Genomic DNA, 15,388 nt, shown 5'->3' with positions numbered 1-15,388 from the left:
AAATGACAGCAACGTGACATACAAATGGGCAAGGGCTTGAGGAACAATGCCCAGGGGAAGCAGGACAGTGGCAGAGTTTCCCTGAGGTCCCAGAATCTGACTCATCTTGGTTCTCTATCAGAGTTCAACTGACTGCTGATGCCAGGGAGACTTCATCTGCTACCTGAATAAGGAGTCACAAAGCAGAACCCTGACCTGGGAACCAAAAGTAGGGAGAGCTCTGTGTGAGATGTCTCACCTCCTCGGTAGTTGCCTCCTCCACCGCTGCCTCCCCCTCGGTTCTGGAAGCCTCCTCGGTTGCCCCCGGGGGGGCCCCGGTTGTCATAGCGCTGGAAACCACCGCCACCCCCACGGCCCCGGAAGCCACCGCCGCCTCGGTTGTCAAAGCGCTTTTCAGGGGGTGGTCCAGCTTTGCGGCCTTCCTCGTTGTATTGCCTCACCAGCTTGTCTGCTTCCTCCCGTTGTAGCTCAATGAACAGCACCTCGTCCAGGAAGTCCCCAACGTCTGGTAATGTGAAGTTGGCTAGGAAGAAGGGAGGGCCCCAGAGGGAGGAAAGAGAGGGGGTCAGTACCTTCAAGACACTGGCCTGCTAGAAGGGAGAGGCAAAATGGTCCGGAGTAGTGAGTGACAGAGGTGAGACAGGGGCCCAACCTTGGCCTTTCTGATAAAGACCCTCTCCTCCCTTTTTTGAAGAGCTGGCTAAGTCCCACCAAAACAGTGTGTATAAACACTTCCTCCAGCCTCACCCCAGGGAGCAGGCCAGGCAGGTAGAATCACCACCCCTATTTTTAGAGCAGTCAACTGAGGCTTGCTCGTCAGCCCACCCAGTGGGTGCCAGAGGCAGATGACCACGCAGGTCTCTCAGCGTTTGCTCCCACACACCCTCTCCCTCATCCTGCCCTAGCCCCATCCAGTCTGAAAAGTCTGCCCCAGAGAGACATGGGCAGCTTTTCCAGTGACAGTTGAACTAGACAGAGAACGGACAAAGCAGAAGCAAAGAACAAACGAGATCAAAAAGAATAATCAAGGAGTTGGGGAGAGAAAAATCATGTAAGGGGCTTTTTCTCTGAAGGACCCTGTTGTGATGTCCCTCGGGGAACAGCTCATCTCCTACCTTTCATTTCTAAGACCGCGTGATCTGGGACATCCTTCCCTTCCTCGTCGGTTCGCTTTATTGTTCGGTCTTTTAGGTCCTCATCAGTGGGACAAATTACAATAGCTTTGCGCTGGAAGCCTTCAAATGGTCTCATTTTTCGTCTCTGGGCTGACCCATAAACATTTGTCTAGGGGTAGGTAACAGAAGAGGCAACAGACAGTCCGTTATGAGTTGGTTTTTTCCTCTGTGGGGTATTATGTAGGCCAGGGACTGAAAAAGGATACTAGTTCTCCTAAGCAGAGAAACTCAGGAAATCGCTCTTCTTCACTTTTAAGAGTCTTGAGTCCACTGTCAGAAAATGAACTGACCTGGGAAAGTGGCTGATGATAGTCACAGGACAAGAGATTCCTGATGGCTGGGCTTTGCTTTTTGATCCTATTCGTTCCTGGTACTACACCTTACAAGCTGCCCCCATTCTAAAAGTAATACGCGCTCATGGTAAAAAATTCAGAGTACGAGCTTGGAAGTTTAGCGTAAGAATCCCTTCATCTACCTACTGCCAGTCCGACTTCTCAGAGATGACCTATTTTGAATTTCTTATCTAAAAATATGTGTGTGATTTTTAACATGAATGGAATCATACTATGCACACTCTTCTGAAGTCTTTTTTCACTTAATGTTTCTCTAACATTTTTCTGTGCCAGTGTTCTCTTTTAATGGCTGCATAACATTTATAGAATGGATGCCATAATTAACCAGCCTCTTATCACAGTTGTGTAGATTGTTTTCATAAACACTGGGGTTCTTTCATTCCCTCAGTCCTCTCAAACATCAGCCTCACACAAGCTTCTAATCCAGGAGCCTGACAAAGCAATAGCCTGGGTGTTCCCAAGTGCAGCTCTGCTACTAATGTTCCCTTCTCTTGCTCTAGGTGTTGGGCAGCTGTGTCCTGGCCTGCTGCTGTTACGGAATAGTGCTCTAGGAGTCATCTGATGGAGAGCAGTACTGACAATAGCTTCCATTTATTGAATACCTCCTATATGCCAGGCCCTTTGGGACTGGGGTCCAGATTTGTTGGACCCCAGGTCTCCAAGGACTCAGCCTGTGCACCTGAATCACCTGGATACTACTGAAAAAGACAGCAGCCCAAAGCCCACTTGAGATTTCTCAAACCCCAATCTCTGGAGGTAGGACCCAGGCACCTATATGGGTAATCACCCTATCCAAACTCACATTCAACAGAACTGGAGTGATGAGGAATACCTGCATTTAAATATTTTTAGTGGCTCTGACAGGGACTGAGGGGAGAAGCCGCAGAAAGGAAGAATAGTCTATACAGGGGTGCACACAAATAGACAAAAAAGTGGTATATTTTGAAGACACAGACTGGCAGGGTGGCAAAAGCCCAAGATCAAGTCCCGGTATGGCCACTAATTCACTTGGCCAATCCCTATAGTTGCTTCATCTGTAAAATGGGGATGAAAAGCCTCCCTTCTGGGGCTGGTGATGACTGAGCGGAAGAGGACCATAAAACAACTGACCAAACGTGAGGAATTCCTTGAGTGGGGGCTATGTGGCAGGCTCTAGAGCAGGAGCCACCCTGACTGAGGCAGGCAGTGTGAAGGAGGATGGCTTGGCAAACCTTGGCTCTAACCTGATCTGGCCACGTCACACCCGTGTGGCCCTGGGTGAGTGACTTCCACTCAGAGCCTCAGCCTACTCATCTGTAAAGTCCACTTACTGCATATTTACTGAGTCTCAAGCCTTCAAACGGGAAAACAGTAGGAATGCCATATGGTCGTTATTAAGACTGAAGGAATTCATGTGAGTAAAAGCCCCTGGTTAGCCCAGGGCCAGGCTCACAGCCAACAGTCAACAAATGGGAGCCACTGTTGATACTGTCGTCACTGGGTGGGGTGCCATGGATATTCTTACTGTAATGTTGACTTGAAGCAACCCAGACCAAGCGAAGGTCAAACTACACCGACTACCCAGCAGAAAGGCAGGGACAGTGAGACAGGGTGGAGAGAACACAGGCTTTGGGGAAGAAGCTCAGGGTTGAAATCCCAGCTGTGCCCTCTACTATTTGTGAGGCTGTAGACAAGTCACTTAATTAGTCTGAGTCTCAAATTTCTTCATCTGAAAGACAGGGATCACACTGCCCTCCTCCTGGCTCTGGCAAGGATTTGCAGATGTGAAAATGTCTGGCATGTAACAGGGGAAGAAGTCAACACCCACGGAGTGGATCTGAAAATGTGGCCGAGAGGACTGACACCGTCCTAGGAGAGGCTTCCCAATGGAAAGGACCAAGGAAAGTTAAGTTTTAGGAAAATATGAGGCATAAGAAATCCTCTTCCAAGACACAAGGGACAGGAAGCTGGTTTGTGGGTGCAGCTGTTCTCTAAACCAACCAGACCCCCTGGCCCTGACACGCATACCAGGCCAAGAAGTTTGTCCCTGTTCCCTAGGGAAAGTGTCCCAACCTTCACGGAGGAGGAGGAAGAGGGTGTGTACGGTAGGAATATACAGGCTGTGATCTGGGCCTTGAGCACTGGCCCAAGAAGAGGTCTTGGACCACAAATGGTTTTTAAAAAGCATATCAGGTTACAGAAGAAAAGTCAAGTCCTTCTCCCCACTGCTCTTTCTAGACTCCATTCCTAAAAGTAAAGCAGAAGGTAGCATCTGGTCACAGGAAGATAGAATTTGGCTTCCTCCAGTTAAATAATGAGGTTTTCTCCTGGCACAAAAGCCAGAGTAGGTGTGTGCCAGGGTAAATGTGGCCCCAGACCATTCTGTGGACAACCCAGCCCATTGTTTAACCATAAGAAGTGATCCTGGGGGCTGGCCCCGTGGCCTAGTGGTTAGTTTGATACTCTCTGCTTCAGCAGCCCAGGTTCGGTTCCTGGACGTGGACCTACACCACTCTTCTGTGGCCGTGCTGTGGCAGAGACCCACATAAAAAATAGAGGCAGACTGGCACAGATGTTAGCTCAGGGAGAATCTTCCTCAGCAAAAAAAAAAAAAAAAAAAAAAAAGCAGCAGCAAAAAAGAAAACAAAGGAAAGAAAAAGAAGTGATCCCATTTTGACTCCTTTGAACCCTGAGGACATGGGTAAACACCCCCTGAAGGTTTTCTATGGAGCACACCTACCCTGTCACTATCCAATGAGGGGACAGAGATGGGAAGCAACACTGCCAAGAGGGCTGGTCCCTGGAGCTGCACAGGATGGGATGAGTGGAGGTGGAGAAGACTAGACTCAGAAATAGCAAGCCTCTGTCCTGGGAAGTGGCTAGACTCTGAGGGATGGCCCCTCAGGCACTTTGGAAAACTGAGGTGCTGAGAACCTTCCTGGCGATGGTTTTCAAGACTGCACCTCCCTCCCCTTACTCCTCGGCTTGGGGAAGGGAAGAAGAGCATATAAACCGTGCCAGCAGAAATGCAAATACTTGGCTTTCCTGGAGGAAAGGGAGTTAACTGCTGGTGGCTGTTGCCACAGCAAACACAGTGAGGTCAGAGCCCGTGCACCGGCCCAGCACTGCTGTGGTCACTGGGGGCTGCTTGCAGCTGTTGCTAGGAGACCAGCACAACAGCTAGATCAGCTTTTCCAGCTGTGTGGGCCCCCTCTGCCTAGCTCCTGCTTCTCCCAGTCCCACCCTGCTTGAAGATGCTGACTCTAAGAAGGTCTGGGGCTGTCTGTGTTCCCTGGCCCTGGCTACTCCCAATCCCCAGTGATGTGGGCCAAAGGACAGGAGTTGCATTTCTGAGAAGCTGTGTGAGTAGGTTTGGTGTATGACAGTCTGGGAGAGTGACAGAGGAAGACAGCAGGCTGCTCACAGCCTGAGTTCTATGAGAGTCCTACTGTCCCCTATCCACTCTCACTTGTGCCCCATCCACAGCTCAACAGGGTCAGGCTGGCATCAGGAAAAATATGGCTGGATCTCAGAGGAGAAAACTTAAAGCTGGTGATGAAAGAGTTCACTCTGGGCACAGAGTGCGGTAAACCCAGTGGAAGGAAGCACACATGTAGGGAAAGAATTGGCCAGAGTGTCAACAATGGATGGGAAGAGGCGATGGGGAAGGTGGAGGAAAGAAACATCCTCTTCAACGCTTGCCAACAAGAAGTGGTTTACTCTAGGCCTGTACCCTAGCCCTGGGTTTCTGTTTCAGGCAAAGGCGTGGCATCTGTCAATAGAGATGCAAAACAGGATGAGAACCACTCATTCTGACAGCTGAGGCGAGGTTGGTGATGTCATCAAATCCGGCCCTGCCTATGATCACTGCCTGGCCAGGCTCTGGGCTGCTGAGCCCTAAGGGAACTCCTAGCTGGCAGTCCTCAACTCTCAGGATGGTTTGGGGTCCTCACACACAGCCCTGCAGATCTTCTCAGAGGCCTCCAGGAGGGCAACTTTGCCAGTTCCTGCCCTGCACCCAGTCTTGAGGCTCCTTGATAGGCCAGGGATGGGCCAGGCAGCATCTCATCCTGGAGGCTCTCCACTGACAATAGAAGACTGACCCCAAAGAGCCACTTAAAGCACTCTACTTTCCTTTTCTCCTTTCTCTTCAACTTTTTACTAGCCAGGCAAATTTAGCCATATCTTTCTCTGTTGAAAACACAACCATGGCTCCCCACTGCCCCCAGGACAAGCCTCAACTCTTTATCATCTTCCATGTCCTGGCCCAGGCACCTCACCTCCAGAAAGCTTTCCCAGTTTCCCACAATGGTCCCAATCATTACAGGCTGTGGCCATCTGGGAAGTCACAGATCTGTTCTACCAGTAAATCAACTGCGTAACTTCAGACAGATTCATTTTCTCTATGTGGCCTCAGTTTTCTCTCTGGTCCATCTCCTTTCTTTTTCTCCTCGGATGTTCCACAGCTGTAACACCCACATGATCTGAGGAGGATACTCAGGTCATCATGGATCATAGGTCAAAGCCCCAACACACCTGAGAGCTTGTGCCTAATACACATCCTGGGGTAGGGATTGGGGTTCTGGCTGGATGAAGGCAGAATCCTGGCACAAGTGGCCTCGCCTGGCTTCTGCAGGCATGTTCTCCTTCCTTCTCAAGGATGGGCATTTCTGAGGTCAACCTATGTAACAGGAGACCCAGAAGAGCCAAATGTGGGGAGGTCTGACCATTTGGGAAAAACCAAAGAAAGGAAAAGACAACCCTGGGCCGAGATTCATGGACTGCAGGGACTTTGCCTGTGGTAGTGGTCTCCGCTCTGAAGTTCCATCTGGCTTAGGAGACAGCTGTGCATCCCTCACTGCCAAAGCTGTTGGGGTAGGAAGTGCCAGGATCTGGGCAAGGGCCTGCTTTGAATCTTCTACACACACACACACACACACACACACTCCGACCCACTCTTGGGGTTTAAGCCAAATGCTGGCTTTAGACCTATTCCCAGACCTGAGTAACCTATAGCTTCAGGCCCTATGTCGATCTCCCAATCTATGGTTAGCCTCTCCCACCTTCAGAGTTTCGGTTCTTTTGTTTCATTGTTGGCCTGGGATCACCTGGCCTGATCTGCATGTCCCTCCACCAGGAGGCCAGCAGCCCTGAAGACCCAAAGTACAATTAGTACAGTTCTGGACCCTGTCCCTGAACAAGCCAGCACAAGCTGAGGAGGCCAACAGTGAGTCTTTACAGTGCTCAGCTGTTCTGTGCCTGGCTGAGGTGTAGGGGCCTGATCTCCAGAGAAAGCCCACTGTGAAATGTTGGACAGATGTTAAGATGATATGCCCCTAGGACTATAATCCTTCTCCACTGGGCCACATATTTGAAATGGGTTTCACAGTTGATTTAACCAGCAAAGTGAGAAAAAGACAGACGGAATAATTCGCTGGGGTAACCACAAAGGAATCCTTCAGGTATTAATACACCACCACTGCTCTATGAGTCCCACTGGGGCCAAGGGGGACTACAATTCCAAAATGCCCTGACGAGAATGGGGCAGGGGCCAGCCTGGTGGTGTAGCAGTTAAGTTCGTGTGCTCTGCTTCGGTGGCCTGGGGTTCACTGGTTTGGTCCAAGGCGCAGACCTACACACCACTTATCAAGCCATGCTGTGGCAGGCGTCCTACATATAAAATGGAGGAAGATGGGCATAGATGTTAGCTCAGGGTCAATCTTCCTCAGCAAAAGGAGGAGGATTGGCGATGGATTTTAGCTCAGGGCTAATCTTCCTCAAAAAAGAAAAAAAAGAAGAAGAATGGGGCAAAGTGAAGCCAGGGTTAAGAAACAAAGTCTTCAAAGGGGGAGAAGGCTGGCTGTACACATTATTGATGGGGAGTAACCCTGGGTGGTTCTTGGACTATCTTGTGCTCAACTGTTTTTTTTTCCTAGAAATAAATTTATTCTAAACATTAGCCCAATTAGTTGTTTTTATCAAAATTTAGTATTATGGGATCATGTCCTGTCTTCTTCACAAATGTGAGTCATCAGGGCTCAATCCCACGGTTTGACAGCAATCCCAATCAGCACTGGTCACTGGATTAAAGTGTACACCTTTTCATGTCCACCTTCCAGAAAAGCAGAACCTTGAGAAAATCCCACATCTCCACCATCACAGAAGAGTACCAAGGTATAGCACAGCCTTGGCAAATTTTCTATTTTTCTAGCATGGCCATTTCATTAACAAACGGCAGATTTGTACTCCCAACACTCAATTGCTTGGCAAGATCATTTAAATTAATCTATCATGAAGAACAATCACCAGTCAACAGCCTTTTTTCTTTTTGTCTTTAAGAATTAAGTTCTTACTATGTGTTCCTTTCAAATGTTGAATATGAGCATCATTTCTTCAACTGTAAACACTACATTACCAGTTTATTATAAAAGGATATAACTTAGGAACAGCCAGATAGAAGAGATGCCTAGGGCAAAGTATGTGGGAAGGGGCATGGAGCTTCCGTGCTCTCTGAGCACGCCACTCTCCCAACATCTCCACATGTTCACCAACCCTGGAAGCTCCTACTCAGTTGTTTTTGTATAAGATGCTCACGGCTATGAAAAGGCAACTTGGTCCCCTGGAGTTTCCAACCACATTTCTGATGAGCCAACCACTATCACCAGCTCCACCCTCATCAGGAGTCCTTTGAACTCATGGTAACTAAGTACCCAGGGCCATACTTATGGAAGGCACTCCAGTATGGCTGACAGGTGTGTGTGTGTGTGTGTGTCTGTGTGTACACTACTCAGTTTACATATTTGCACACTCAAGTTTTAAGAAAGCAGAAAGGCAAGGCTGAGGGCAATAGAGGCTTGTTCACAGTCTCCCAACAAATATGTGATCTGCTACTTGAGAAAGCCTTCAGGACAAATGTCAAGAGTGACACATCACAGGCGGTAAACATGAGGAACTCATTACTCTGAGACAGAGATCCTTAACCATGTAGGGGTCACTCATACTCTTGAGAATGCTGAAAGCCATGGGCGATCTTCCTATCCTAACTCAAAACTGTCTAGTTCTTAAAAAAAAGACATCTGCACCAGCACACAAAATTCTGTGTTTAATTTCAAAGGTTCCCAGATCACCGTAACCCTACTCTTAATTGAAATGCAGGTAGAAAATATGTGACTTAGGGATGGACCTGACAATCATAAAAACACGCCAAGAGAATCTGGAACATACCTATTCTGTAGAGTAATTAACAACAATCTCCAGCTACTTTGTGCCAGGCCCTGTGTAAGGTATGTGGGCCCCATTATGATCTCCATTTTCTAGACCAGGAGACTGAGACTGAGAGGAGGTCAGCTGCCCAGGCACACAGCTAGGAAGTGACAGAGCTGAAATTCAAGCCCAGGTCTGTGGGCTCAGAAATCCACGCCCTTTCCATTTCACTAAATAGCTCTCACCTGATGATGTTCTTCTGGGCTGCTAAGAGCCTACACTAGGCCTGAATCATGGCCCGAGACCCCACCCACAGCCTGGGCTCAGAGAACTGTGCTAAGAGCCTGGGGCTTCACCATGACGTGTGGCTGACCCCATGACCAGTACCGTAGTCCAAAAGCATTATGGGGAAAAAATACAAGGACTAGAGAGGAATTTACAGGCACCCAATAGGCCCCTTCCCTCTCCTGGGGCACGATGGTCACCAGCAAGTACCTGATCTAGGATGTAGTTGCGTTTCTTGCGGGCGGCGATCTGGATGAGACGGTTGAGGCACTGGGTGGCCTGCTGGATCAGGACGTCCCAGCGGCCGGCATAGTTCCGCTGCCGGCGTAGGCCCATCACCTGTGGGCAGGGGGTGGTGAAGGGTGGGTGGTCCTGGTTGCAGGGCAGCCCTTAGTGGGGTGGGAGGTAGATAAGGAGAGACTAGGGGCTGTCTTTACCCGCATCTTATCCATGATGGCATTGGTACCCAAGATGTTGTACTTCTTGGAGGGGTTGGAGGCTGCATGTTTGATGGCCCACGTGGTTTTACCGGCAGCGGGCAGGCCAACCATCATCAGAATCTACAAAAACAGGATGGGGAGGAACACTGTGAAGCAGCAGCAGTGTGTAGCGTGGCAGCCTAGCACCACCCTGAGTCGCTGGTAACCATGAGGGTGACTGTAAACCTTGTGGCTGCCTCTGGGAAATGCAAGCAATAATACCATCTACCTCACAGCGCTGCTGTTAGGATTCAAAGAGATGAGGCTTGTCAGACTCTCAGCAGAGAGTCTGGCACGGAGTGAGCACAAAATCAAGCACTGTTATCCTGAGAATTTACATTTTTGTTCAGGCAGGATTAAGTGGCCTCTGACAGGGAAAGGTCCAGGGAGGGCCGAGTACTAGCACTGGCCCACAAAGCTGGCATGAGATGTGGTACAACTTTCCCGGAGCACAGGCTGTATAGGCACAGACTGTACGCACAAGGACAAGCATCGTATCTAATCAATACATTTAGAATTTGGCAAACACTAGATGCAATCTAAATGCCCAAGAAAAGGGAAATGGTTAGCTTGTGAGGCCATTATGTGAGCTTGTGAGTTTAAAAAGAGGTATTCATGTGGTGAGATACAGCTCATAAAATAATGTTAAGTGAAAAGGGCAGGATATCAAAATGCTTATACCATAAGATTTCGATCATAAATGTGTGTATAAAACATGCAGCTAGCATAGCAAAAAGAATAGAATAAACTTCAAAACTTTAAAAGTAACTTATTTGCAGATGGCAGAATCATGGGAAACTAATTTTCTTTGTATTTCCTAATTTTCTAGAATAAACATAAAATCATTTATATATCAGAAAAAACATTATTATGAGAACAAAGATCACCAACATAGCTTCTGCAGAGCAATCAGCCCCAAGGCCAGTTATCATTTTTGTTCTTAGACAGTCTTGGGTGGGACTGTGGAACTGCACGATCTCCTTCAGGAACACATTCACCAGGAAGTACCTTCATATCCTTTCTGCTGGGAAGACAGCCTCCTTTTCCAAGATTCAGACCTCACTGAAGCAGTAGTGTGGAAGGAGCAGTGTGGCAATTTCCTTTTGGAACCTTTCCAAGAGTTAGCACTCTTACCTTAGCCCCTCCGTCTCCAGCCTAAGCCATACCCACAATCCTTGCCTCACTCTCACAGCAGCTTTCAACTCTGAGTCAAGCCCTGAGGAGCTGGGAGAAGAGGTCCCTTGCCCCAAGGTTCTGCGGCAAGGTTGTACTGCTTTCACCACATCCAGCCGCCAAGAGCCTCCCCTCTGCCTTGGCAGCAACGTGGCTCTGGAGAGGCAGCCACCTATTCAGTCTTCCAGGCCCACTCACCTCACACTCTGCCTTGCTCTTTGGTCCAACAGTGCCCCGGATCCGCTCACTCAGGGGAAGGTGCTGGATGAAGGTGAAGCCTGGGAGGACAGAACAGTAGGGCTCCGCCCTCTGCCCAAAGTTAAACTCCACTGCACAATTCTTCACCAGGACATGAGGGTAGAGGGCCTGACCCCCCAAGGCTTCCTTCTGGATTCGGAAGGCAATGCCCATCCACTTCCCATTCTTGGTGAAGGAAAGTTCCACATCGTTTCCACATTCAAAGTCCTAGGAGAAAAAGCCACAGGAAGATAATTGCCAACGTTCAGCTTAAGGCACTGGCAGCCCCAAGCTGGAGAGGGCAGATGCAGGGAGTGGAAACAGAGCCAGCTTCCCAGACTGAAGTGCATCCCTCCCAACAGACAGACATGACAGGCAGTACCAGGGAACAGCTCAGAAAATGTTGAGCCCAAAGCCCTCCTTGCCTAAGACCCAAAAGCTGGTGGGTGTGAAGCACGTAATTTTAGGAAGCTCCAAAGCATTTGAGCCTTGTGCCCAGCCTGAGATGAAAATGAAGGAAAAGGTGATCTTGTCTGTCTTCAACCCCAGCAAGGGCAGTCTGTTGATGATAACAGATGGAAAGACAGCCACAGCAGGGCCTTTTAAGTCAAGACCAGCTCTACAAAGGCATTCACTTGTTTGTTCAACACATGTTCCCCAAGTTCCTGCTCTTCCTCGCGCACACGTCTACGGTGATCTGGGCCCGACAGAGCTCAGGGCCTAGTGGGGAATCAGATAAGGACACTATTATAATTCAGTAATAGCACCTATACAGGAGCAAGATTCTCTGAGGAGGGGATCCGTAAGCCAAGCCTTGAACAATAAATGGAAATGAGCCAGCTTTGGGGTAGGAGGAGAGAATCCTAAAGAGAAGTGTCGTCTGTGTACAAATCTGGCAGTGAGAAAACACAGGGTCAGAGTGGTTGAAGCAAAAAGGATGAAGGTAAGTAATTTCAGGTACAGGCCAGGGAGGGACCATATTAACTCATTCAACAACTATTTACTGAGTTCCTGCTGAGCAGGTGAAGTTTGTGGTTAAGCTCCTATTTTGGAAGGTGGACTGCCTCAGCTCTACCATTTACCAACTGTGAGGCCCAGTTATTTCATCTACAGTTTCCTTATCAAAAAAGAGGCACCATGATAAGATTCTATACTGCATAAGGTCATTCTGAGGATTAAGCGGGTTAGTGTGTTACTACACAGTGAGAACACCATGAATGGGAGCTATCATCCCAAGATGCCAGGCACTGTGCTGGGCTGAAGCAATGGGGAGGAGACATAGTCCCTGCCCTCAGCATGAGATAGGCTCTCTGTTAATTCCAGACTCTGAACTTCGTGCTGACGAAGCCAGCTGACAAACTCCTGACTTGTTTCGAATAGAGGAGAGACCTGCTCAAAACTGTGTTTCAGAAAGATCACTTTGGCTGCAGGGTAAAGGTTTATAGGAGACTCAAAACTTGGGATCAGATCTCAGATTGAAACTAAGTACAAGGTCAAGTTCCTGACAAAAAAGTCTAAGATGTGGTAGTCTTTCCCTCTTGAATGGGGAGACCACCTTGAGACTTGCCCTTTAAGAGCAGTGAAAGCCCTCCCCATAAGGAGCTTCCTTACGCAGGGTGCAGCTCTACACAGTCCCTTACACCTGTGCAGCTCTAATGCCTACACAGGTGAAGCCCAGGTGGGGCAGACATGCAAACACTGCCAGAGTGAATCCTGCCCCAACCCCTGCATCAATGTCCCTGCCACGTCTTCTCACAGGGGCAAGAGTTGCCCAGGTCACCTTTGCTCTAACATGGAAATGAACATTGTGAGGGTTAACTTTCCCTATGGCCACCGGCTTCACTAAGGAACTTACCATACCGTATATAAACCAGCACCCTCAACTGACAAATGCACCACTAATCGGCAAGTGTAGTCATGTCACTCCTGCTAAAACAACACTATTGGGGCCAGTCCGGGGTTGAAAGACCCAAAGTCCTTAAGCCTAGCATTCAGAGTGGGCCATTTTCACAGCCTCACCTCTCACATCTTCCTGTGTTGTCTCCGAGGTTCATGCATTACACTCCCTACGGTTTGTTGACATGTGTTATATGTACTGTTCTACTTGGAAGGACCTTTTGTCCTCTTTGTTTTGTGAATGTTGAGAACTTGAGATCTAACACAAATGTCCTCCCCCCGGGCTTCCTGAGGTCCCTGATTTTCACACCTCCTCCAATCCCTCACCTGAGCCTTTTAAACAGTTATGGCATCCTTTGGACAAAGGATTGCAGACGGAATCTTAAAAACAGAAGTAGAGAATATCTGGTTCAAGCAAGAGTCAAGGGCTGGATTTCAAAACCGCTAAACACGCACAGAACCTGATGCTCGGAAGGGAGTGACTTTGGGGAACACTGTCACACACTGATGCCATGTTCAACTGCTGCAGCTTCTTCGGAATGCAGTCTTAGTAGCAGCTACCAAAATTTAAAAGTATGCCTTTGAGCCCGAAGTTATGCTTTCAGGAACAAATACAACAACTACATTCCCACAGGAATGCAAACACGTATGTGCAAATTGCTCACCCTAGCACTGCTAAGTGTGCTCCAATGGGGAAGTGGGAGACACTAAATCGGACAGGAGATCCATGTGTGGGGACACAAAAAGATCGCCAACATACTCTGGAAAGGGGAAACAGATGAGCTGTCACTGCAGCATTGACTATTCCAGCTTTCAGGTCCATCAAGAGAAGACCAGATAAATTAAACCAGGATAAATTGACGCCTGCATCAGAATACTAGGCAGTCACTAAAAAGAAAGGCAAGAACTAACCCAACGTCCACTAACAGAGGACTGACTATGGAAGTATCGTAGATCCACACAATGACTACAAACTACATCAAACAAAGAAGTCCTCTAGGTAGTAACATAAAAAGATCTCTATACAGTTAAGCAAAAAAAAAGATGCAGAATAACATATATAATATGCTACCTTTTGTGTAAAAGAAGAACAATAATCATCATCTTTCTTACATTCGAATAAAGAAATCCCGAGTCCCAGTGGGTTCACATGTCAGGAGGGTATGTGTGAACAATGGGTGGAGGGAGGTCTGAAGACTTTACACTGCACACCTTTTTACATTTCTTGATATTTTCGGAGACCCTGTGAATTTATTAACTATTCAAAAATGTTTTTAATTGAGGTAGATCTGTATTATCTGTGCGGACAGGGAAAGACAGTCAAGATTTACTGCTAAATGGAAAATGCAGGGTTTAGAACAGTCTGTAGAGTATAAACACGGTTAATTTTTACTTAAGAAAACATGTTTTTTATTAAAAAGATAGTGAGGTCATGAAAGACAATGGAAGACTAAGAAACTGTTTCAGACTAAAAAGACATGACAAGAGAATGCAATACATCAGCCTGGATCAGATTCTGAACCAGAAACGAAACTGCTCTAAAGGATATTGTTGGGACAACTGACAAAATTTAAATGTGGACTGTGGAGCAGATAATAGTATTACCTCAATGTTTAATATCGTAACTGAACTGTGGTTAAGATAATAATTTTACCCTTAAGAAACACATGCTGAAGTATTAACGAATAAAGACAATGTAGGCAACATACTCTCAAACAGGTCAGACAAAAAAATCACATATATTTGAGAAAGTGGTAAAGCAAATGTGGCAAATCTTAGAACCCAGACAAGACTCTTTGAGAACTGTTAGAGCTTTATAGTTAAAAAAAAAAAAAAAAAGGGAAAAAAAGAGTACATGTATACAGATATGAGGGAGGGAGAGACAATAAGACCAAGAGAAAGCATCCACCCGGGGAGCCACTCCTTCCTGGGGCCTCATGCCCCGTTTTACAAACATCCATAACTCCTCATGATAATAATAACAGTATTAAGTAATATTTCCTGAGCACTCACTTTGTGCCAGGCATTGCTGTAGGCATTTCTAATGGATGAACTTAAATGAGCCCATACGGAATTCTGAGGGAGATGCAAAGATTTTCATTTAGTGGAGAGTGAAATACAGGGTGGGTAAGGTAAGGTGCCCAGGGCTGTGGGTGGAAGAGCAGGGACTGAATCTGGGGAGCCTGTCCCAGAGCCAACAGTACTGTGAGTGTTGGTCACTGCTCTTGGGGACTGAAGTTTGCAGCAGTTCAGGCACCCTCCACCTCGTTCTGTTTTGCATCCACCCCTGCCCTCCATGAAGGCAGTACACTGAGGAAGTCTGGCTCTACCAATGTGAGGTGAAGGAAGGAAGTAGTTTTGGGATGAGATGATGCCAAAGTGGGGCACGGGCCACTATCATTGCCTTTGAAAGCAGATAAGCTATTCCATAGCAAAGAAAGGTAGGAAGAAATTCCTGGGTGTGTCTAGAAAATGTCACTCTGGTATCTAGGGATGGAGGAAGGCTGTGCACACCTGATGTCCCCAAACCTCTTCAGAGTGCCATCTCACAGCTTTGCACAAAAGATCAGAGGGGGTAGAGTGGCAGTATTTTACACAAAATGACAGC

General features: G+C 47.7%; 1 protein-coding gene across 6 annotated transcripts in view; it reads right to left on the bottom strand.

Annotated features, from left to right (window-relative positions):
• Positions 1–15,388, bottom strand: part of HNRNPUL1 (heterogeneous nuclear ribonucleoprotein U like 1) — a 35,445-nt gene that overhangs the window by 4,264 nt on the left and 15,793 nt on the right. For all 6 annotated transcript variants that reach the window (XM_005596260.4, XM_023649787.2, XM_005596258.4 and 3 more), the window contains exons 8-12: positions 10,846–11,112; positions 9,433–9,555; positions 9,206–9,334; positions 1,116–1,284; positions 239–523 (exon numbers count right to left, since the gene is read on the bottom strand). In XM_005596260.4, the coding sequence (XP_005596317.1) occupies positions 239–523; positions 1,116–1,284; positions 9,206–9,334; positions 9,433–9,555; positions 10,846–11,112 (973 nt within the window). The remainder of the gene's footprint in view (positions 1–238; positions 524–1,115; positions 1,285–9,205; positions 9,335–9,432; positions 9,556–10,845; positions 11,113–15,388) is intronic.

The sequence above is a fragment of the Equus caballus genome, chromosome 10 (assembly GCF_041296265.1).
Source record: "Equus caballus isolate H_3958 breed thoroughbred chromosome 10, TB-T2T, whole genome shotgun sequence".
Classification (NCBI taxonomy): domain Eukaryota; kingdom Metazoa; phylum Chordata; class Mammalia; order Perissodactyla; family Equidae; genus Equus; species Equus caballus.
The sequence above is the reverse complement of the archived record's forward strand: the minus strand, read 5'-3'. Positions and strand labels throughout refer to the sequence as shown.